The following is a 23,401-nucleotide window of genomic DNA, read 5'->3' as shown; positions in this document are numbered from 1 at the left end:
AGTCCCCTCCTGGCCACCACCAATCACCCTGCCCTTGTACTGCCCAGGTCATCCGTCTTAATCTTCTGTTTCACAGGAGACTTTTTAAAGATGGCACCCGTCCTTACTTTTAGGGACGTACTCATTTGCAAACCCCGAATCCTGCAGGCACGTGTCTAGGTCGTGTATTAATGATGCCCTCGGCACAGTGCTCTTTGCATAGACTTTTCACAAGCTTGCTTTAGCCAGAATAAAAAATTACTTCCCCCTGAGTTCCTTCTAAATGATAATCAGGATCTGCAGCCTGTCTCCCCCAAAGCTATGACAGTTATGTTTTAATCACTTCCAAACAGGCTTGTCGTGGCTTAATGCACTGAGGACACAGGCAGGAGAACATCCCGGCCAGGTGCAGTGCCAGCCGCATCACCGGGCATCTCCACACAACGATGATAGCACCGTCTTCTGCCCAGAAGACCATCTTTGTGCAGCTGACTTTCTTCATAGGGGCAAAGGGAGGGAGAAAACAGAACTTAACAACCCGAAGGAGCCTTGTCCAATAAACTGGGAGATGAGATGTGAAATCTGCTTGTGGGGAGAAATGCGTACCCCGGTGACGACACGGCCAGCCTGCCTTGGACCAATGCACCCGCAAGTGTGGAGGCCCCTCCCTGGCTATTCACTCTGGAAAGCACGAGAACTGCCATTCCCTCTTTCAAAGATCATTAAAAACATAAAGGATCTCATCTGTAAACTGCTATCTTCCCCAGGCAGCACCAGCTGTTCACCCTGTTAAGAGATTCAGGGCACTCCTGGAGGATGCTAGCGAAAAGGACCACAGGACAAACACCTGCATACAGGAGACAGGATTAAGTCTTTCAGCTCCTGAGCCCACAGGATACTCACTTCTAAACTTGAACCACAGACGTGCCCACGCACCTCCCTCCCAGCTCTGCCCTGTTTGTGCCCATGTTCCAGCGCCCGGCACAGCACCTGCCAGACAGCAAGCGTGTGGCATCCAACGTCACCCTCATGCTTGCAGACAGGCACGACTGTTCTCCTGCTTTAATCCGAGCCGGGATTTGAATCCAGGGAGCCGATTCCAGAGCCCATCACACCCACCCGTTCACCCCCTCACACTGCATTACACACAATAGATGCTCGAAGAGAATGTTTCAATGAGCGGCCTCATTCTTAATGCCTGGCTTAGCCCGAGCCAGGGTTTTTTACAGGAAGCAGAGAGCAGCTCACAATGTTTTAAACACCAACAGTCCTGAGGCAGGAAGGTCAGTGGGGGTAAGTCTACAGAGAGAGACAGGACAGGGGCCAAGAGAAGAGGTAACGAAGTGCAGATGATGGAGAACAGAGAAGGCAAGCCAGGGGACCGACCGTGCTAACTCAGAGAGGTCCCGCTGGTCCCAAGACTGGGACGTGGCCAGTGGTCGGGATGTCAGCCAGACCTCACCCTGACAAGCTCAGGCCCGCACGTGGTCCACACCCTGCACCAAAATCAACCTGCGCTTCTCCTCGGCTGATTTTAACCAGTGTCCTTGGAATAAGCCATAACCGTGAGTATAATTGGAGTCCTTTCAGCAAAGTATCAAACCTATGGGTTGTCTTGGGGCTCGCAAACTTACAACCGGCATCAGAAGTGGCGCTGGGCTTGGGGGAAACGGCCTTTGCAACCTCACACCCAGGTGGGCAGGTGCTCAGCTTGCTCAAGGAGGGAGGGGCAAGGAGGCTCGGGGGCTGGAGCGCTGGAGTTGGGGGGGTGGCGGGAAGTGAGGCAGCAGGGCCGCCAGCCCGGAGCACGTCTAAGGGTGCCCGGCTCGGCGGCACCCCAAGGCAGGCCATGCATAGGCAGCTCACCCCTGACTGCGCGCGCAGGCTGCCTGGCCCTGGGGCCAGCGCCTCCCCACGCCAAGAAAAGGAGGTGCTGACAGCCCCCTGTCGTGCGTGAACCCCGACTCAGGGATACGCTGAGCCTCCCCCTTACCTGACAAACGAGAACCACCCAGAGTAGCCGGCGCTCAGCCCAGGCATCTCCCAGACCCCCACCAACACGCGTGCGTCTCTGTTTAAAAGCCCTGTAGTTAGTGAGAACTAGCATTTCACATACATCCCCTCCACGTGCCACTACAGCAACCAACGAGCCACAGACAGACAGCCTGATGGCACTGTCCTGCTTGCTGTGTTTATGCTTATTTTGGAAAATAAGCCACCAGCCTCGAGATACGATTTGCAGTCTGAGGGCAGGGGGAACCTTCCAGAAATTGCCCATCTCCAGGCATATGTGCTCCAGGCTGGCGGGATGGCCATGGGAGCAGACCTCTATGTGTCTGGCAGCTGGCCCTTCCTGGAAACTGGCAAGGCAGCAAGGCCGGCCCTGCCCCCAAGCGGACGGGGACCCTCAGCTACAGCTAAGGGATGCGGTGATTTAGGGACAGGAGATAACTCGGCCTGGTGTACTCGTTCCTTCGGCTGCTGTAACAAATTATCACCAATCTGGGGCTTCCAAACCACCAGTGTGTTCCCTCACAGTCCTGGAGGTCAGAAGTCCAAGATCAGTTTCACTGGGTTAATGCCAAGGTGTCAGGATGGCTGATTCCTTCTGGAGGCTCTAGGGGAGACTTCCTGGCCTTTTCCACGTTCTAGGGGAGCCCACATTCCTTAGCATGTGGCCCCTTCCCACATCTTCAAAACCAGCAGCGTGGCATCCCATTTCCATCCTCATGTTGCCACCATCACCTGCAGTCAAATCTCTCTCTGCCTCCCTCTTATAAGGACACTTGTGAGCCCACCAGACAATCCAGGGTCATCCCTCCCTCCACACCCCTAACTTAATCACATCTGCAAAGTCCCTTTCGCCATATAAGGAGGTAACAGTCACAGGTTCCAGAGGTTAGGACGTGGACATCTTTGGGGGCCATGATTCAGCACACCACACCTGGGTTCCCCAGGAAAGAGAGCCCAGGGCCAAGCTCACTGCTGCTGCTTTTGGGGGGACCATAACCCCAGACTAGCAAGAGTGAGGGGAGAGGGAAGGGAGGCAGGTGTGCCCCTGAGCCGCCCGCAGCTTCGGAAGAAAACCCAGCCGACGCCCAGCACACAGCCAACTTCCTGTGGAAGCACGGCTCTCAGAACTGCCCGTTGGGGGAAGAAAGGGAGAGGCGTGCATTCCCACTCCCTCCGGCCCTCAGTCCTACCTCACCCCACAAGATGTTAACGTCCGCACTCCCAGCCCCTCCAGCTGGCACACTCCCTGCCCCGGACGTGGTCATTCATCTGAACCCGGAATCCTGGGCAGGAGGGGCTGCCAGAGCCTCCGCAGGTCCCGTCGGGCCGGTCCCGGATGCAGAGATGCTGTGGTCCCTCTGTGTGGGCTGATAAAGGACATGTAGCTGCCCAGCCCTCATCCGGTAGAGGCCAAAAATGCCTGTAGTCTCCTGAGGCAAAGCGGCAAAGCAGAGGCGGGTAGGGCCGAGTGAGTGAGTCCAGGAGGAGCACGGAGCGGATCTGGATCCCGTAGAGCAGGGAGGTGACTTGTTCATCTTGCAGCCCCGGCCGGGGTCCAGCACAGCTCCCGACCCTCAACCGGGGCTCAGCGAATAAGGCATCAAACGGACAGACTCATTCAAGACCGGACACTTCACTGGTTCAGAGCGTAACCTGGGGGTGGGGGAGTTACTTCTCCCGGAGTCCCCGTATTTAGCATTTGAATTGGTGGCCTGAGTAAAGCAGAGGGCCCTCGCCAGCGTGGGTGGGTGGCATGCAATCCAGGAAGGGCCTGAATAGGACAAAAAGGTGGAGGAAGGCTGGACTCGCCCTCTCTTTGCCTGGGACGTCCAAGTCCTGTCCTGGGCTCTCAGGCCCTCGGACCAGCTTTCCTGGTCCCCAGTCTGCAGAGGGCAGATCATGGGACTTCTCAGCCTATAATCACGTAAGCCAATCCTTATAAATCTCTATAGATAGATACAGAGAGAGACAGAAGAGATAAATATAGGGAGAGAGAGAGAGATAGACAGATGGAGAGAGAGATAGAGAGGTAGAGAGATAGGGCCATGTCCTGTGGATTCTGTTTCTCTGGAGAACCCTGACAAACACAGGGCATCCCCTTCTACTACTTAAATATCGCCCGTGGATAACATTTTAGTGGCTGAAGTGCAAGGTTACTTTTCCTCACCGACAATCTTCTGTTCAGAATAACAAAGTGGGTATTCAGGAAAAAAAAGAAATCTTAACAAACTAGGCAATTTAAGTTGCTCAGAATCAACATTATGGGGTGGGCCTGAAAACAGACATTTTCCATTTCAATTTTTTAAAAGCTACAACTTGCAAAGGTTTTGTTTATCCTGAAGGAGCCCTCGTGAAAAGAAAGTCACGCCCTCGTCGGGCCCAACCGCAGTGGTTAAGGTGGAGAAACTTTTGAAAAAGCCCTTTTCATAAGGTATGTGTGTGGCACTGCCCTAAACGGCGTCTGCACAGCCCAGGTCCGCTGGCCTCAGGGCTCGCAGGTGAGGATGCTGTCAGAGCCCTTGCCGGCCCAGGGATTACCTCTGACGCCCTGCTGCGGTTTAGATCAGAGCAATCAAACTGCAACCCAAGCTCGGACACGGGCTAACGCTACGAATGAAGCCTCACCGCTAAGCCGGGCTCGAGAGACCAGTGGGGAGAGACGCGCAGCCGCCATGGCCCCGAAGGAGCCCAGAGCCAGCGGCCCGGGCTGGCCTTGCTTCCCTGACTTTCCGGAACCAGGCGGCCATCCTCCGGCCTGGACGGTCCCCACACGTCCAGACGCTGCAGAACCTGACGGCTGCCCAGTGCAGGGGCACCAGCACCCAATGAGGATCCACAGGTGCGGCCAGAGGGGCCCACGTGCCCGCTTTTCAGAGTTTCCTCTGAACGCCGCCCCTCTCGCTCCAGAAAGAGTTTGAACGCCTTGAACCCGTCTGCAAGGCACCGTGAGCGTTCACTGCAGCTGTTCGTTCCAAGTCTTAAGAAAAGGGTCCCCGCATAACTGGGTCCAGCACATGACGGGGAGGCCCTCTCCCGTCTGAGAGGCCCTGTGCGGCTGGGCCCCTGGGAGATGCTCCCGGCCGCCCAGCCTCTTCCTCCATATCCCTCCACCAAACGCAGCAGTAAGACCCCGTGACCAGCCCCCAGCTTTGCTCCTTTGGCCCACAAGAGCCTGAACCCCAAGGTCTGACCCCACAAGAACATCCCAGCCGGGACACGCGTTCTCACCTTGACCAGCTCCTTGAACCTGGGGTCGTCCCTGGACGTGGGGTCGATCACCGTGCGCTCTTGGTTCTCCTCTGCGGGGACAAAGGACAAAGGACAGGCGGGTTAGCGTCAGTGGGCGTGGCCGGATCCCCTGGCACAGATGGGGGGAATTGAGAGCAGAGACCCCGTGGTCCTCTCAGTGAGCAGCCCTGCAGCCAGTCACACGGCCCAGGCAGAAGTGCCTCCCAGGAGGCAATGGGGCATCCACCCGCATCCTTCAGGAGGGAGGGGCGTGCACACAGGCCTGAATCGGAGCTGTGGAAAAGCCACTATTAATAAACCCGGGGAAGACCTGTCGTTCACCGAGAAAGCTCGCCACTGCATAAGGTGATACGGACAAAAATATTAGAAAGAGCAGGGGAATAAAAGGATGTTTCACAGCAAAGTGTGTTTATCCATCTTCTGTTTCTGTTTATCTGTTTGTTTTTCCCTCCGTGTCTGGCCTTGATCCATGGACCGCGGGCACCAGTGAGCTTGTACAGAGGGAGTGACGCAGTGGTAATAAGTGGACGGCAGAGGGGAAAGACCCACAGACACCAGACACGTGGCAGAACAAAACTGAGCAGGGGTGTTAAAAGGACAGAAAAGAAGCACAACCTCTGGGCCCTAGGACGGGCAGGCAAAGATGACCAGGGTCCTGGGGCCCACACAGGCTCCCACGGCTAGGACCCTGTCCACGTTGGTGGGAATGAAATGGCTTTGAGTGACAGAGGCTTCACAACAGCAAAAATTCTTTTTTTTTAAAGTTTATTTGTTGTGATTGTTTATGAGATATTTCTATTTTTTTTTTAATTTATTTTATTTATTTTTGGCTGCGTTGGGTCTTCATTGCTGTGCGCGGGCTTTCTCTAGTTGCGGTGAGTGGGGGCTACTCTTCACTGCGGTGCTTGGGCTTCTCATTGTGGTGGCTTCTCTTGTTGCAGAGCATGGGCTCTAGGCGCACAGGCTTCAGTAGTTATAGCGTGTGGGCTCAGTAGTTGTGGCTCGTGGACTCAGTAGTGGTGGCTCACGGGCTCTAGAGCACAGGCCCAGTAGTTGTGGCGCACGGGCTTAGTTGCTCCGTGGCATATGGGATCTTCCCAGACCAGGGATCAAACCCGTGTCCCCTGAATTGGCAGGTGGATTCTTAACCACTGCGCCACCAGGGAAGCCCAACAGCAAAATTTAAAACCTGACAAAGTGGAAAAGCTATTTTTGGAGTCGCGCTGACGTGATGCTTGAGAGAGATGCTGCAGGTAGCCTGCAGGGGACCACACTGGAGTTCCTTGTGGTATCCCTGCTAAGGCCCTCTGCAGCCTCCTGCCACTCCTGGGATCAAGGCCACATCCTCCACGTGGCCCCCGAGGCCCTCTGCAGCCTCCTTCCCAGCTCTCCCCAGCACCCCTGACCGGCCCGTCAGCAAGCCTCTCACGACCGCTGGCCACAGGGCCTTGGACATGCTGTTCCCTGTCCAACACCCTCTCCTCCCACTTCACATCCCCTTCACCCATCACTCTCAGCTCCAGGTGCTGACCAGGGTCGTTCTTATCAAGGTCACAAGAGCTTCAGGGGCCAGCAGAACCTTACAGAGCAAACGGAAGAATGCCAACTCCCAGCCCAAGAGCAGCTATTTAGAAAAATGGTAAAACAGGCAGGTGAGGGTCCCGGGAAAAGCAGGTTCAAGGCATATTGACAAAACAATAGCCTGCCACACGTTTACAGTAAATCTATTTTCTAGCACTCCTGTTGGTCTACAGCAGGGTTCTCAGCCGGAAGCAATCAAGTCCCCTGAACCCCCATCCCAGGGGACTCACAGCAATGTCTGGAGACGTTTCTGGTTGTCCCAACCGGGGGGGCGGGGAGGGGAGAGTGAGTATGCCAGGGGAGCCTAGTGGGTAGAGACCAGGGATGCTGATCAACACCTTGGCCCCGCTATAAAGAATTATCCGGGGCTTCCCTGGTGGCGCAGTGGTTGAGAATCTGCCTGCCAATGCAGGGGACACGGGTTCGAGCCCTGGTCTGGGAAGATCCCACATGCCGCAGAGCAACTAGGCCCATGAGCCACAACTACTGAGCCTGCGCGTCTGGAGCCTGTGCTCCGCAACAGGAGAGGCCGCGATAATGGGAGGCCCGCGCACCGCAATGAAGAGTGGCCCCCACTTGCCACAACTGGAGAAAGCCCTCGCACAGAAACGAAGACCCAACACAGCCATAAATAAATTTATTAATTAAAAAAAAAAAAAAAAGAATTATCCGGTGCCAAATGCCCATAGCGCGGGGTGGGTGTGGGAGAAACCCTGTTCTGAATCACGGTAATTTCCAGACAGTGTTCACCCCCAGTTTCTCCTGGGAGAGGGTCACTTGCCTGGGCAGCAGCTGTGACCAGACTGAAGACAAAACACAACAGCGTCAGTGAAGGGTCACGCTCTTCCTAGAGCAGAGGGGAAGCCACCGGGGACCCCGGCGGCACCTCCGAGCCCGTCCAGCGCTTGGCTGCAGGTCGGCCGCCTGGACGTGCGTTTGCATTTCTTCCCCATCAGCTCTTGCTGGCCTGGCCTTGTCGTGGGAACCACAACAGAGGCATCAACCGGGACTTCCCTTTGAACCAGGCAGGGTTTGGAAAGAAGCGGAATGTTCTGAGACTGCCTTCCAGATCCATCGGATCCCAAAACACGTTTTAAGGCAAGTGTGTCCAGGCCGTCACCTCATCAGTGCCGGCTGGGGTGCGGTCCTGAGGAGGTGAGTGCAGGGCCGGTACCACTTGGCAGGTCCCACCTAGCAGGCCCCTGGCGTGGAGGCCACTCCGGCTTGTGCAGAGATGGGGGGTATGTTAATCGTGTTTCTTGTTTTCTGTATTTACTAATGTTTTGACATCTTGGGGCCTTGGGGACCCAGAGGGACTCCCCTCTCAGAGCTAGCTGATTCCCAAAACAGCAAACGTGTCCCCTGTGAGTGCCTTCCACGTGCAAACAACCAACCCAGAGCCCACACTCCCCAGACACCTCTCTAACTGAACTCACACAGGGCTCTTACACGCCCAGCCAACAGCCCCTGCCCTAATCACCTGGGACCAGGTACAGACAACTCGGGGCAGCCCCTGTGTCCCAGAGGCCCCTGAAATTACCCAGACCAGCCGATCCAAACCTGCTGATTAACCCTGCCTCACTCACTCCTTCCTGTGAAAACCACAATGAAGGCTTCTGCCCATGCTTTCCCGTCACTCCTTCTGCCTCCTGCCCGACCCTGCTGCCCTCCCCGTCACCTTGGGAACCGTGAGTTTAACAAACCACCTTTTCAGTGGCAGTCGGCTCCTGATCCGTTGGCCTCATCATACTTAAATCACAATAAAACTGACATCTGCAATCATAAAGGCAGTAACCTACAAGGGAAGGCTTGCTTTTTTCCTACAGACTTTTTAAAACATGACCTTGAGCTGAGAGCCCCATGTGACGTCAGAGTCTGATCAAAAGGCCACGAATGCTCCTCTTCAGCCCCTCCCAGACCAACCGCAAGCTGGGAAGCTCAACTCGCCCACGACAAGGAGCTGGAGAAACCGATAATACCGAGCAGGGTGTCTTCAGGGTGGATCTCCACCGAGGCAGGGGACATCGGCAAGTTGATGGCATTTTTCCCTTCTTCCTGCAGGTCACTCACTGTCAGGCAGAAAGAGAAAGGAAAAAGCCAGTTAGTATAAATGGAATATTGTGGCCTCACATGTTGGCAGTGGAAACAGAGAGAAATCAACTCCTGTTTTTTAAGCATTTAACAAACATTCCTAAATGGCTGGTTGCCCAGAAAGAGTCCAAGGAAAAATGCTCCGAACCAAGAATACATTCTGCAATTCTTCACCCACGCCGGAGAGTTCCTGATTCTCACCAAGCCCGGTCAGGCTGTTTTCACCGCTCTTTGCAATACATGACTATGCCATGGAAGCTTCTGGATGCTTCCAGATCCACCCAAGGCTGCTGAGATGGACGAAGCTTGGATCACAGCGACAGGGCCTGAAAAGGGCGGGCTCCCCTCCCCCTCCCGGACAGCAGTGTCCTTGGCCGTGGACTCTGGGTGTGAAGACCCTCCCGGCTCGCAGCAGGCGAGGCAGTGCCGTCGTCTGTGGCCACATTCACGGGACAGAATCCGGCTGGTCTGACGCTAGGTAATGCCCAGGGTCGGGAGCAGTGAAACACACAGCAGAATCTAATAAACCGGATCCGGATACTTGGAGTTGGGAGTGCAGGACCGTGTCTAGAGGGCAGACAGGGTGCCGGGGGCTGGGGAGGAGGACGCCCTGAACAGTCGCAGGGACCGCAGGGCTGGCTACGCGATGAGAGGGGCGGCCTGGATGCCATGGTGCAGAAAGGATCCCTCGCCCCCCGCACTAGACACCTTCCAGGAAAGCATCTCGACTTACACTGGCCAGGGGGCCATCCCGGGACACCGGGGGCTAACAGCGCATTTCTTCCCCCGGCCATAACTGCATCGGACTCCAGGCTCCAGCCCCCACCCAGTGGGTGCAGGGGGCGCTGGGCACCTTTCCAGCCCTGGCTGAGAACTGCTGGGTGACAGTCCCCGACCACACGCCACAAAACCAGCCTCTTCCTCTGTGAGCTCCAGTGACAAGTGCCCAGCCTTCCTTCTCCTCTTTTTTTCTTTTTTTTTTTTAAATCGTAATTGAATTACAACGTTGTGTTAGTTTCAAGGCCTTCTCCTCTGTAATGAAATGTCCTCAGAGGTGTAAACCTACTTCCTCTTTCAATACTGCAGTCACCTCGAACCTTGAATATCTCCAATTCCGGGACCTGAGGGTACAGGGGACAGAGTAGCAAGGGGACAGGACATGATGGCCTTGGGACAGGCAGGCCAGGGTGACCCAACCCCAGGCACGTCTGGCAACCTCTCTGCCTGTTTTCTCAAAACGTCGGGTCCCCTGGAAGGACTTAATGAAACGATGAACATCAGGTTCTGAGGCCGGAGCTGGGCACACGGTGGGCTCCCTGGACTCAGCCATAGACCCAGCTTTGGGGACAAGCCACCCTCTGTCCCTCACAAGGAACACGACAGTGGGGCCCAGGACGTTGGGTTCTAACATCAGGAAGGCCCTGATACAGGACTGTGAAAATATGGACTCTCTTGCACACCCACGTCCTACAGCAGCAATGACTTACATGATTCACAGACAAAAGGTGGAAACGGCCCAAGCGTCCACTGATGGATGAACGGATAAACTAATATGGTCCATACACACAATGGAATGTTATTCACCCATAAAAAAGAAGGGAATTCTGACACATACTACCACGTGGATGAATCCTGAGGACAGTATACTAAGTGAAATAAGCCAGACACAAAACGGCAAACCCTGTATGATTCCACTTACAGGAGGTCCCTACAGTCAAATTCACAGCGACAGAAAGTAGAATGGTGGGTGCCAGGGGCTGAAAATAGGGGGAAATTATGGGGAGTCAGTGTTTAATGGGGACAGAGCTTCAGTTTGGGAAGATGAAAAAGTTCTGGAGATGGAGGGTGGTGATGGCTACACAACAACGTGAATGAACTGAATCCCACGGAACAGTACACTTAAAAAGGGTTAAAATGGTACATTTTATGTTATGTATATTTTACCACAATTTAAAAGAAGAGGGAAGAAAAAATGGACTCCTCCCAACAATACTCCAGTCTGGAGGCCAGCCCTGCACCTGGAGACAGACACAGTCTCCCTGCCGCCCCAGATCCCAGGAGCAGACCCCACGCACAGCCATCTTTTGATCCCCAAATCCTTAGCTTAACTTTGTGCAAGAAGCAGACACGTGTTAAACACCTTCACGAGCAAATGACTTGGAGACGCACCCCGCCCGGCCCCACTCCCCATTCCAAAGATCCCCTCCGGTCACTCAGTCCCGCTGAGAAAACAGACCAAATTTCAGCAATTATTTTTACTACATAACAAGTTACAAAGAGTCTTCTAACCAGCAAAGGGCTTTCCAAGGCAGAAAAGGGAAGGAGGAAAAGGGGATTTTTCACAAAAGTTCTCGCATATTCAAGAGGCACGTACGTGAACTGTGCAAGGGGGTGGGTGCGGCAGCCGTGGGCTCCTCACTCTGGTTTCCTGGGCCAGCGTCACAGAAGGAGGACAGAAAGGCCAGGGAGGTCCCTTCCGGTCAAGGCCGTCTGCCATGGTTATGTTCACGGCCGAGGAAGAACAAAAGACCCTGGCTTCACATGAGTGAAGGGTCGCACAGGTGGGCTTCGGGGGCACAGGTGAGCCACACAGGTTCGTCCTTACTGTGAGCCCGTAGCGCCTCCCAGGAGCCCCAGGGCTGCCACGCGGGTCATCCGCTGGCCTGGACACGGGCCATGGGCCAGAACAACTGGTGGTAGATGGGGGTGCGGGGTGCAGAGATGAAGACATGCTTCCAGGAGCCCTGCTGCCTGGCCTCAAAAACAGGGAGCATGGAGGAGAACAGGAACGACATTTTCAAAGCAGAGAAACTGGGTCACATGAAAACAGAGAAATTTCCACACCGCCCTTGCAACATCAAAGATAACACTAAACAGGGCCTAGGATCTCTCGGCTTTAATAGATGAGAAATGCTCTCACAGACCCACCCAGACGGCACATTCCACAGGCCTGTTAAGCATAAAGCCCGGAGGAAAACAAGGAGGGTCTGTGGCCACGAGCCCAGGGTTCGAATCTCTCTGTGCCACGTGCTGGCATGCGGCCTCCAGCAAGTCCCTTCACCTTGCTCAGCCTCAGTTTCACCGTCTGGAATGCGGGGGTGGCAGCGGTACCTACTTCACAGGGGCTTCTGAGGAATAAGTGAAGTTCATCCCAGGGAAAACCAGGGAAGGCTTCCTAGAGGAAGCAGTAATTGAACTTGGCCTTGAAAGAAGGCAAGAATCCCGGAAAAAGGGACTTTGGGACTCCATGCAAAGCCTGTGGGTGACTGATCACAGCTGGGATTCCGGAAGCCCTCTGTGGCGGCCACGTCCATGCTGAACCACAGCGGGGTCCAGTGAGGCCTCTTCGGAGCTCTGCTATTGTTCACGGCCTGGGTTCCCTGAGGGACACGGCCCCTTCACTGAGGAGCCTTCAGCTGAAATCTGATTATGGTCTTCTGAGGGTCAGTCCAGGGTCTGGAAGGAGGGGCTCCGCTTGGACCACAGCTTCTCCCCGAGGACCGCACTCTGCCAGGTCAGTGGCTTTTCCCTAATCCCAGGAATGTCTTGGTTTTGAAAGTACTCGTCCATTTGCCAGAAAGTCAGACACTTCAATGACTGGAAATTCTGACTATCTTGTGTCACAGAGAAAGATCCAGGGGCACCTGGTGTGCACAGCGGGTGTGGGTGTTCAAAGGACCTGGGGCTCGATGTGCCGGGGCCGAGGATGCATCATGGTCCTAAGCGTCTGCCCTTGTCCACCCTAAACCCAACAGCCAACGTGTTCCCAAGGCACCCAGGTTCACCTTCCCGCGGTGACACTCTGGGCCGTGGGCCACACGGGGACATGGGGGTGGGGAAGTGCCGGGAGGGAGAGAGGCTGGAGGAGACCCAGGGAGAGCGTGTGACAGCTCCAGTGCCCCTCTGGGGACAGCCACGCCTCGCTCAGCCCCGGGGCGCAGAGTGGGCTACGCAGACCGCGGCTGCCAGATCTCAGGAGCTTTCCAAAAATGCTGGAAATTTTGGGTTTTGTGTAGAATCCCCCAATTTATAAATGTGAGCAAGTAATTCAAATTCTGCGGGCCAGCCAAGGGCCACCGGTTTGCAACCCCCGGTCACAGTAAAAGTCTAACCCACATCCCTGCCTGTCAGTGGGAGAGGGCCACTAGCGTTTCCTGAGCACCTACTACGTGCCCAGCACCTTCTCTGTCTTCTGTTCATCTAATCTCCTAACAAATCTGTGAGTGAGTGGCTGGTCCCGGCTTGGTCAATGCTGGGCCAGCGTCTATCAGATGTGAAGGCATCTGATATACACCAACCATGAGTCCTAGAGTCAGGACTGAGCCCAGTTCAACCTGGTCTTCACTCGCTATGCTCAGCTGAGTCCTACCCACCTTCAAGCCTCAGCTTGCTGGCCGCCTCTTCCAGGAAGCCATCCTGGGTGCTCCCCTCCCATCCCAGGCTCCCCTCTGCCCAGCTCACATCATGCAGTCAGCCCTGTAACTACCTCTTTCCTGGACTGCCTGCCCACACCAGTGCTAACTCAGCTCCTGCACATAGTAGGTCTTTATATCTGAGAGGCAGCACGATGAAGGGCTTAGAAACTGGGAGCCAGTCTGCTGGTTTCAGATCCCAGCTCAGCCACTGACAAGCTGGGTGATCCTGGGCAAGCTACGTATTTGCTCTGTGCCTCAGCTTCCATCTGTGAAATGGGGCCTGATACACCCCAAACACACAGAACAACGTCTGGCGTGCGGTACTCGCTCAGTAAGCGTCAGCTTCCAGCTTCTGCCGAACAGAAGGAGACGCACGTGTTTCCAAAGCCCGTTCTCTTTCCATCACTCCACCCAGAGACCGGGCAAGGTTTAAAAAACACACCACCTCTCCTGATTGGAATGACAAGCGCACAAAAAGGAGGAAAGAGAATCAAAATCTAAAACCTCAAACGTCTCACAAACAGCCTGCCACTTATACCCCAGGCCGAGCGCAAAGGTTCTATCCTTGATCTTTTTTTTTTTAAATCTTTTTCTTGGTATGGGTTTCGCTTATTTATTTATTTATGCCCAGGCTCTTTCCCCCTCAAAAAAAGGCTTTTAGACAGTTTTCTGTTTTCTTTTTACATTATTAGGAAAACACAACTCTGAAAGCAGGCTGCTTTAAAAGAGCAAGGCTACCCGCAAGGGAAAGCACAGATCGGAAAACACAGAGGCTTCTCTCTCCATGAGGGGTGCCAGGGCAGGAGGGGGGAATCACCACGCACCCCCTGCAAAGATGGGGTGCGGAAAGCTCTCTGGGGCTCACCTGCGGGGGGGGGTTCGGCGAGGATAAAAAGACCCCATGCTGGGTGAGACACGGCCCTTGGAGGCTGAAGCAGTGACAACTCCAGAGAAAACCCCAACAAAGACAGCCGCGCTGCCCCTACCCAGCTCCACAGCTAAAAGAAGAACTTGGCAATGGCAGGAAAGCTGCCTCAATTTTGGACACTTAACCAGCCCTTTTCAAGACGTACCCACTTCCAGCTACAACTGATCCTACTCAAAGAAATGGAGTGGTCCTCAGAGCTGCCAGGAAAAATAAAGGAGGATAAAGGAAGGAGTGTCCCCACGTGAGTTCACGGCCCCCAGACCCCTGCCCCCTACCACCACCCCGCCCCGGGCTGGGGAGGGGGAGTTGGGATCAACTCCATGTGTGCAAGAAGGACCTGACAAAATCTCTGTTAAATGAGGCTTTCCAGGCTTCCCCGGGGAGGGAGAGCTTTCTATGAATCTCCACCACCCATCTGCGTTCAGAGGGATCGCATCTTTGCAGAAGTTCACAATTTATCAGAATAACTAAATTCATCAGCCACGAAGGTCTTCTCAACAGAGCAGTTCTTCTAAAAATAAACCAAACTGTACTTCATGTAAAGATCTCACAGCTCAGTGGAGTGAAAATAGGGCCCAAATAAGATCTCAACAAGAACGATGATATACACAGACCGGACAGCGGGGGTGTGAGGCTGTAGGACAACCCTTCCTGACATCCAAAGACAAGGTGATCAAACGACCCACTAATCGCAATTCAAACGCATCATCATCCTTGTAAAGGCCTTGAGATGCGAGGCCCGGCCCTTCCCAGGAGGTCAAGACTCCAGGCTCTGTCTCCCAGATTCCTGGGATTGCAGTGGATAGATGACCGCATCCTGCCCGGGGTAAAAGGCAGGGAGGGCTAACCGCCCCGGAGACAGCAGCTGCCCTTCCTGACCGGGATGTGGGGAAAGAGTGAAATTACTTTCAGTGAACCATGTAGCAAAACATACACGAAAGAGCCTCTTAACCTTTAAAGTGGCAGATCTGGTATGTTTTTACTGAGGGAGAGCTTCTGGCCTTGCCATGGGGATGTCAGCCCATAGTAATGAGCTCGCTATATTTATGTACGTTTAACTCGCTGTAATTTCTCAGCGGAAGATGAGATTCTGAACTGCTCTGACAAGACCATGGGAATAAGAAAACACCATGGCTGTGAGGATCCCTCAGCCTGAACATCTGATTTATGGTGTTTGCTCTGCTGGGCCACGAGATTCCATGCCATTTCTTGAGATGAAATAAGTTGAGAGGCTAAAATAAATATGTGAGCATTTCAATAAGGCAAAACGCAAAGAAGGTCAACAGGCATTAACTGACCCCGCATCATGAGCTGACAGCTAAAGATCTGTCCTGTTCAGGCAGCAGCAAGCCTCGGGTTTTACAGGATGCCGATCTAATGAACACTGATAAAGGCCAACGGAGCCGGCCCTGGTGCTGGGGGAGTCTGGCACAGGGTGCAGACATATGGAAGGAGGTGTCCTGACCACTTCCACCCAACAGCCTGGCCTGGCCCCTGGCACAGAGAAGGCTCTTGAGGAACAAACGTACAATTAATTAAGTGCAATACACGTGATGGTGTTGACTTTTTTTTTTTTTTTTGGCTGTGCCACACGGCATACGGCATCTTAGTTCCCCAACCAGGGATTGAACCCATGCCCCCTACAGTGGAAGCGCAGAGTCTTAACCACTGGACCACCAGGGAAGTCCCGGTGTTGACTTTGAAAAAGCAGGTTTCAAATAATACAGCAGGATATTTATGTAAAATACAGAATCAGAAAACTCAAAACTGGGAATTCCGTGACAGTCCAGTGATTACAACTCTGAGCTTCCACTGCAGGGGACACAGGTTCGATCCCTGGTCGGGGAACAAAGATCCTGTAATGCCTTGCGGCACAGCCAAAAAACAAACAAATACATACTTTTAAAAAAAAATAAAACTGAGAACTATGTATTTTTATGTGTACACAACTAAATTCAAAGAAAAAGGAATGAAAGGATGTGCTCCAACATGACAAGAGTAGTATCACCTCTGGGGGGATGAGTGACGGAAGGAAAGGAGGATATTGGGAAGGCTTTGTCATGACTGTGTTCATATGTTAGTTGTGAAAATTAAAATAAAGTTAAAAGAATAGACAACAAATAGATGCTCTACAGCAGGGACCCAAGGGAGGTGACAGCCAGTTCTACAGGGAAGGAGACCAGAGGGGGCAGCAGGTGAGGCTGCCTGTGGAGCTGAGCCTGTCCTGAGGCGCTCAGCCCCTGGGTAGGTTTCTAAAGGCAGAGACGCAGGACTCAGAGCCCAGGCCGTGAGCCATCCAGGTCTGATGGTCCCTATCTGCCTTAGGTGAAGCCTTGGCCTGGAAGCCTCAGACCCTGGGCTTCCTTGAGGGAGGGTCTGCAGGGAGAGAGACCGTGTGTCTGCTGCAGAGATCCCAGAGGAAGTCACAGAGGGCCACACGGGCCACGCCCGCCCGAAGCAGTGAGTTTGCGGCGTGGAGTCACTGATCTCCCCCAGGCAATTCCATCCTCACCTCCAAGTTCAGGAAAACCGCTGCTTCTGAATGCAACGGGCATCCACACAGCGCAGAACCTAGGAACCGCCTCTCCTCTGGATCATTTTAGCCCATCCGTGCTTCTACCGAGCAGGTCAATCCGTAGCATCTGTCTCAGGTGACGCTGAGGCAGTGCAGTGCCGCCTGGGTGTGCCTGGGGAAGTTGTGTGAGGGGAGCTGAGGGCCCCGCGTCCTCGGGGAACCCAGCACGGGAGACCTGTAGGGTAGGAAAGGACCAGCTCTGGGACAGCACCCAGGAGCGACCCCGTCTCCATGGGGACCTCCCTGTCATCTCCCCTCCCATCACCGGCGGGAACCAGCCTGGGAGCCTTGGCTAACCATTCACCCTCCTAAACGCTCAGCCCAGACTCCAAACGTCAAAGCACTCAGGCTCCCAGGGGCTAACGGGCGGGTTCTTACCCAGCAGGTCTGGGGAGGGTCCAAGATGCAGCATCGTTATCCAGCCCCCAGGTGACGTTACTGATACTGGTCCACAGACCACACCTGAGTAGCAAGAACTTAGAGGACATTCCCACGCCCCTCCGCTCCTGAAACCCAAGCTGGTAAGCGACCCTGTGTTCCTTTTAGAGATCGACACAGGGGCCACGTTTCAACAACTCCCAACCTGGCCAGCACCCGCCGCGGCTCCGGTATTCAAGAAAGAAGGACTGGGGGACTTGCCTGGTGGCGCAGTGGTTAAGAATCCGCCTGCCAATGCAGGAGACACGGGTTTGAGCCCTGGTCCGGGAAGATCCCACATGCTGCGGAGCAACTAAGCCCGTGTGCCACAACTACTGAGCTTGCGTGCTGCAACTACTGAAACCCGTGTGCCTAAAGCCCGTGCTCCGCAACAAGAGAAGCCACCACAATGAGAAGCCCGCGCACCACAATGAAGAGTAGCCCCCGCTCACTGCAACTAGAGAAAGCCCGCGCAACAACAAAGACCCAACGCAGCCAAAAATAAATAAAATAAATAAATTTAAAAAAAAAAAAAAAAGAAAGAAAGAAGGACTGGGCGCCCGCCTCACACGCTACCGTGCTAAGCTCCCACGACAGGTGAGGTCTTCCCTAAAAGACTGAGTCACACCCGAGCCGGCCCAGCTGGTCAGGGATGGCTCCAACCCACTTGAGGCCTGCGGTACCCCCAGAACTACATAATCTCTCAGCTTTCGGTGGGATCAAAGGAAAGCACAGACCATTTCCTGCCTGTGGGGAGAATCCAGAATTTCATTCTTTCTCCGTGAATCCCTGTTATCACTCTTGAGCCAAATGCAGAGCTGCCCTCTCGGCAGTAATAATAAATGCGTTCACCGGCCACCCTGGCTTCTCCCAAGACCCTCTAGTTTAAAGGGCTGGTTCCCACGTCCCAGCAGAATGGGTTCAACAGCAGAAATGGCTCTGGGATGCAGGGGAGGCTTGGGCTTTTCCCGGCAGCACTGCCAGCCTCAGGGGACACAGTGACAACCTAAAGGGAAAGAGAAGCTGAGAGAGGGAACCACACATCACAGCCCCGACCACGCAAAACGACTCATGCAAAATGATAACTCGATTCTAGGACCAACATGTGCTCAAGTGCAAAGAGGAAAAAGGCAAGGACCAAGATGCTAGACCTAGGACCAGCCTCTGCAGATTTTGCATCTCGTGTCCTGTCCTTAGGGCAACCAGGGGATCTCTCACCAGGAGAGCCAGTCGGCCTCCCGCAGACTCTGCCGTGGCCTCTTCCCACCCCGAGCCAGCCTCTCCCCTTCTGCAGGTGACCAACTGGACTCTGCTGTCCCTCCTCCCAGCATCCATGTGCCCTTCCTCTGGTCAAACAGGACTCAGCATCCCAGACCTCAGCCAGTGGGCACACTGCACTCTCCAGAATACAGTCAGGGATGGGCTTGGCCCAATTAGAGCCAACAGAACAAGGAGAGTTTCCTAGGAATGCAGAATGACAGGCACTCTTTCCCTCTGGCCTTGACCCAGAAAGGATGCAGGTGGAAGCTGCCCCCCATCGTCTTACCAGCACACAAACCCTGGAAATGAAGACACTGGGTCCACAGAGCTAAGAGGACAGAGCTTAGCCAAGCCAGCTGTCTGTTGGATCAAGCCTTACCTGAGGCTGGCCACCTCTGGACCTTTCTGTCAAATGAACCAATGAATGCCATTTTGTTCTTAATCCACTTTGAGTTGGGTTTTCTGTCATTTGCAGACTGAGTGTCGGGCTATCACTCCCTGGTATAGAGCACCCCAGAGCTCCTACCGGCTCCAGGGTAAAACCCAAACCCCTCAAAGGGGTACCTGAAGACTCCTGATGAACAAGCCCCACCTCTCATCGACCCAGATGCAGCTCCCACGCTTCTGCATCACCTTTCAATGAGGCCATTCCTTTGCCCCCACTATCCCCACCACCTGAAATGCCCTTTTCGTGATATCTAGCCAATTCCACCCGTTCCCCAAGATTCTTCATTAAAGCGTTCTCTGTAACCCCACCCCCTGGGCAGCATGAGGGCCCTTCCTCTGGGTTCCCACAGCTCCCTGCGCACGTGACAGCTACAAACCCTTATCCCCCCACAGGAAGTGGTGGGGTGTGCCCTCCGCCCCGCCCCCGCCGAGTGGCCAAACGCTGATCAAAACCCAGCACGTGACAAGCATCCGACAAACATTCACAGAATGAATAAATGACTGTAAATGCGTTTACGTAGGCAAAATGGAGCCGAAGAGAGAATTTAGGTAAGAGGCACAAAGTCAGAAGTACTGGGAACAGGCCGTTCTTGCAGAACATTCCACCTCCAGCCACTCGGGTGGAAAAAGAGCATTCCCATTAAGGCTTACATTAGCCTGGCAGTCGTGGGTCACCAAGAACCCAATTACTGCAATGGGGCCGTGCGGAGGGCGAGGCCTCGAGAGGAAGGACTCTGCTCTGCAATCAGGGACTTACCGGGACAGGCCGCCGCTGGGGCAACATTGCCAAACCTCGCCCACTGAAGCGAGCTCCTGCCGGCCAAGGGCGGGGTGGCGGGGGGGCACCAGGAAGGAAGCGGTCCCCCCCATTCCCGGACACTGGGTCTTCCGAATACCAAAGGCTGCTTAGGTCTAAGTATGGAAAAGGCTGGGGCTCAGAAGCCAACGCCAAACAGATGATTCCCTCCGAGCAGAAGCGGTCCTTTTCCTCCCCTTTGCCCTGCGTGATCAGAAAAACGTGAGAACCACAGAAAAACGAATTGTCTGTGGGAAGGAGAACAGGAAGAAAGACTTCTAGGTGATCCTTCAATGTCAGGTTTACCAAATAAACCACCCGGCGGGCAGAAACCAGGACACCGGAGGAGCCCCGGGCTTCTTGCTCAAAAAAGAATGGCTGATCCTTTAGGGACGAGCGATGATTTGGTCGGTTTTTCAGACGGAAAGCAAGCGGGTCAACTTCTTCAAGTCACCTCTCAGAATGCATCAGGTGGAAAGAATCCCTCGGGGGCCTGAGACAGGGGATGGATCTGCGGACGGCCAGGTGTCTGCTCCTAGTCTCACCCTCCTCCGATCCATCCCCCACAGTGTCTCCAGACTTCGTCCCCAGAACGCAGGCCGTGGGGTCACTCCTCTGCCCACGGGCTGTCCTGACACTCCACCACTCCCGAAACAAAACCCACACCCTTCCCCCCGCATCGCACCCCCTCCTCCAGTGCAGAGCTCAGGGCCAGGCTCGGTCACCCCTCCGGGCCTTTGCCAGCCGGTGCCCCCTCCAGGAGCTCCATGTCCAGAGCCTGAGCCTGGAGGCAAAGCCCACTGCAAACGTCCCCTCTTCCGTGGCCCTGTCCCTCCTCCAAACCCCTGGCCCAGGGTCGCGGACGGTGCAGACAGAATAGCGGAGAAGGGGAGGTTTTGGAGGACTATTACATAACATCCTGTGACCTTGGGCTTTAAGGCCTTCCGTCTTTCACCATCGCTCCTCTGCAGAGGGGTTAGAACCAGACCTGTCGTCGTGACGACTAACTAAACAAGATGGTGCATCAAGCACCAGTCACGTGGTAAATGCTGGGTCTCTCCCTTCTTGTCCCACCACCCGCACCTGCACTGGGTAACCGGAGGCGCTTGGTGTCCCCGAGTCACCCACTTGACAAGTTTGCAGGCGCACCAGGCACATGCCAGCTGCAAGGTCAGACAGCCCCTGAGCTCCTGGGTTTACCAATCTAGCAGATGTGCGGATGTCTCACTGCTAGATTATAAACTCCCAGAAGGGGACTTCCCTGCAGGGGATGCAGGTTTGATCCCTGGTCAGGGAACTAAGATCCCACATGCCGCGGGGTAACTAAGCCCGCGCGCCACCACTACTGAGCTCGCGTGCCTCAGCTAGAGGGCCTGCGCACCACAAACTACAGAGCCCACGTGCTCTGCAACCCACGCGCCACAACTAGAGAAAACCTGCATGCCACACTAGAGAGAAGCCCGTGCGCCGCAACAAAAGATCCCGCATGCCGCAACGAAAGATCCTGCATGCCATAACTAAGACCCAACGCAGCCAAAAATTAAATAAATAAATAAATAATAAATCTTTTTAAAATAAAAAAATAAACTCCCAGAAGGCAGAGTTCAAGTCTTATCACCCCTGTGCCCCCAGAGGTGGGCCCCGCACACAGAGGAGACCCTAGAAAAGTATGCTCACCTGAACAGAACAGAATCAAACCAGATCCCGAAAGCCTGAGTTATCTGCCAGCGTCAAGGGTGAAACACCCTCGCTAATTAACTGTTTGGGATGACAAGGGGCCACGTATCCCCACGCACCAATTCTCGAAGAATGCAGACGTTGAAACACACCCCCGCCAACTGCAAACCAGGCGTATCTAACCTCGAAGATCCTGAATATACAGGTCAGACATCACCACAAACATCTCGCCAGTCGCTGAACATTTAAAACAGACATGTGCATTACCCCACTCCTCTGACGAATAGCTGGACCACACTCGTGAGGCCAGTGTCCCCCGAACCCTCGGGTTTTCTCAGCCCCCTTAGCTCAGGTTCCTGGCAATCACGGCACCCTGGCCCCACTGGTCCTAACCTGATGGTGGATCCTTTGATGTGAGCGCTCTGTCCCCTGGGTTTGGGGATGGCCCATCTGTCACATGTCTACCAATCAATCATGCTGGTTCTAAGTGAGTAGTTGAAAGCAATTTCAGTCACTGGTCATGAAAATCTATCATTAGTTAATGATAATGGAAAAAGAGTCTAGAAAAGGGGCATCCGCCTGCCAATGCAGGGGACGTGGGTTCGAGCCCTGGTCCGGGAAGATCCCACATGCCGCGGAGCAACTAAGCCCGTGCACCACAACTACTGAGCCTGTCTGTGCTCTAGAGCCCGCAAGCCACAACTACTGAGCCCACGTGCCACAACTACTGAAGCCCGCGTGCCTAGAGCCCGTGCTCCGCAACGAGAGAAGCCACTGCAATGAGAAGCCCACGCACCGCAACGAAGAGTAGCCCCCGCTCGCAGCAGCTAGAGAAAGACCACGCAGCTACGAAGACCCAACACAGCCAAAGATAAATTAATAAAATTTTTTTTAAAAAAGAGTCTAGAAGAGGCAGAAGGTGGGAGCAGAGGGGTGCTCTGCTCCCCTCTGCTCAGAATTATAAAAAAAAAAGCCACATCTCTTTTACATATAGTAGTGTGTATCTGTTAATTCCAAACTCCTAATTTATCCTCCCCCGCCCCCGCCTCTTTGGTAACCATAAGTTTGTTTTCTATGTCTGTGAATCTGTTTCTGTTTTGTAAATAAGTTCATCTGTATTACTTTTTTAGATTCCACATATAAGTGACATCATATGATATTTGTCTTTCTCTGCCTGACTTACTTCACTTAGTATGATAATCTCTAGGTCCATCCATGTTGCTGCCAATGGCCTGAAACCAACACAATATTGTAAATCAACTGTATTTCAATTAAAAACAAAAAAAGTCACATTAATGTCTTGTGTTTGTCGGTCACGGTTCCGGCCCCTCGGAGCCAAGCTGTGTGATGTGTCCCACCCACGGGGAGATGGAAAGAAACCTCAACAGGACCAGCCCGATGAGGTTAACACCCTCACAGAGAAAAGCGCTTCATAAGAGAAAACAGAAACAGCAGTGGGGAAAATAAGCCCGGTGAAGCAAGTTGGGCTGCTTCCTGTGCCGTGAAACTCGTATTAATTAGCCTGATCGCTACTGTCTCATCGTATCCAGGCAAGCCCAAGGTGTGCTCTGCTGAGAAAATAAGAAGATTAAATCATTAAGTCATTTTAAGAAAAAGAACCGATTCTCTGTGCACCTGCGCCGAAACAAACGCTCCACCGGGAGAGAACTTGGGACCCGCAGGCGGGAAACGTCAGGAGCACGGCGCCCTCTAGCGGCCCATCTGCCCCTGCAGATGCGAGCCAGGCACGGCCTGCGAAGGTTTCATCTCAACAAGAGAATCTGCTGCAGGGCAGAGGGGTGCCTTCCAAAGGCAGGCGGCTTTGGGGGCGCTTGAAGCCACGTGCCCCTGGGGCTGGTGGCTCCACCCGGAATGGATGCGACACTCAAGGGAACAAAGTACAAGGACCTTCGGGACCCACTGGGGTTCCCGGGGATGGGCCTTTGGAGGGAGGGCCCCAAAGGAGCAGGTGG

At 54.1% G+C, this 23,401-nt stretch overlaps 1 protein-coding gene across 2 annotated transcripts in view; it reads right to left on the bottom strand.

Moving 5' to 3' along the window:
- PARVB (parvin beta) overlaps positions 1-23,401 on the bottom strand; it is a 116,536-nt gene that overhangs the window by 48,448 nt on the left and 44,687 nt on the right. For both annotated transcript variants that reach the window (XM_068562080.1, XM_068562081.1), the window contains exons 2-3: positions 8,802-8,891; positions 5,221-5,291 (exon numbers count right to left, since the gene is read on the bottom strand). In XM_068562080.1, coding sequence (XP_068418181.1) covers positions 5,221-5,291; positions 8,802-8,891 — 161 coding nt within the window. The remainder of the gene's footprint in view (positions 1-5,220; positions 5,292-8,801; positions 8,892-23,401) is intronic.

The sequence above is a fragment of the Eschrichtius robustus genome, chromosome 13 (genome assembly GCF_028021215.1).
Source record: "Eschrichtius robustus isolate mEscRob2 chromosome 13, mEscRob2.pri, whole genome shotgun sequence".
In the NCBI taxonomy this organism is placed as follows: domain Eukaryota; kingdom Metazoa; phylum Chordata; class Mammalia; order Artiodactyla; family Eschrichtiidae; genus Eschrichtius; species Eschrichtius robustus.
Note: the sequence above shows the minus strand (reverse complement) of the source record. Positions and strands in the feature narration are given on the sequence as shown.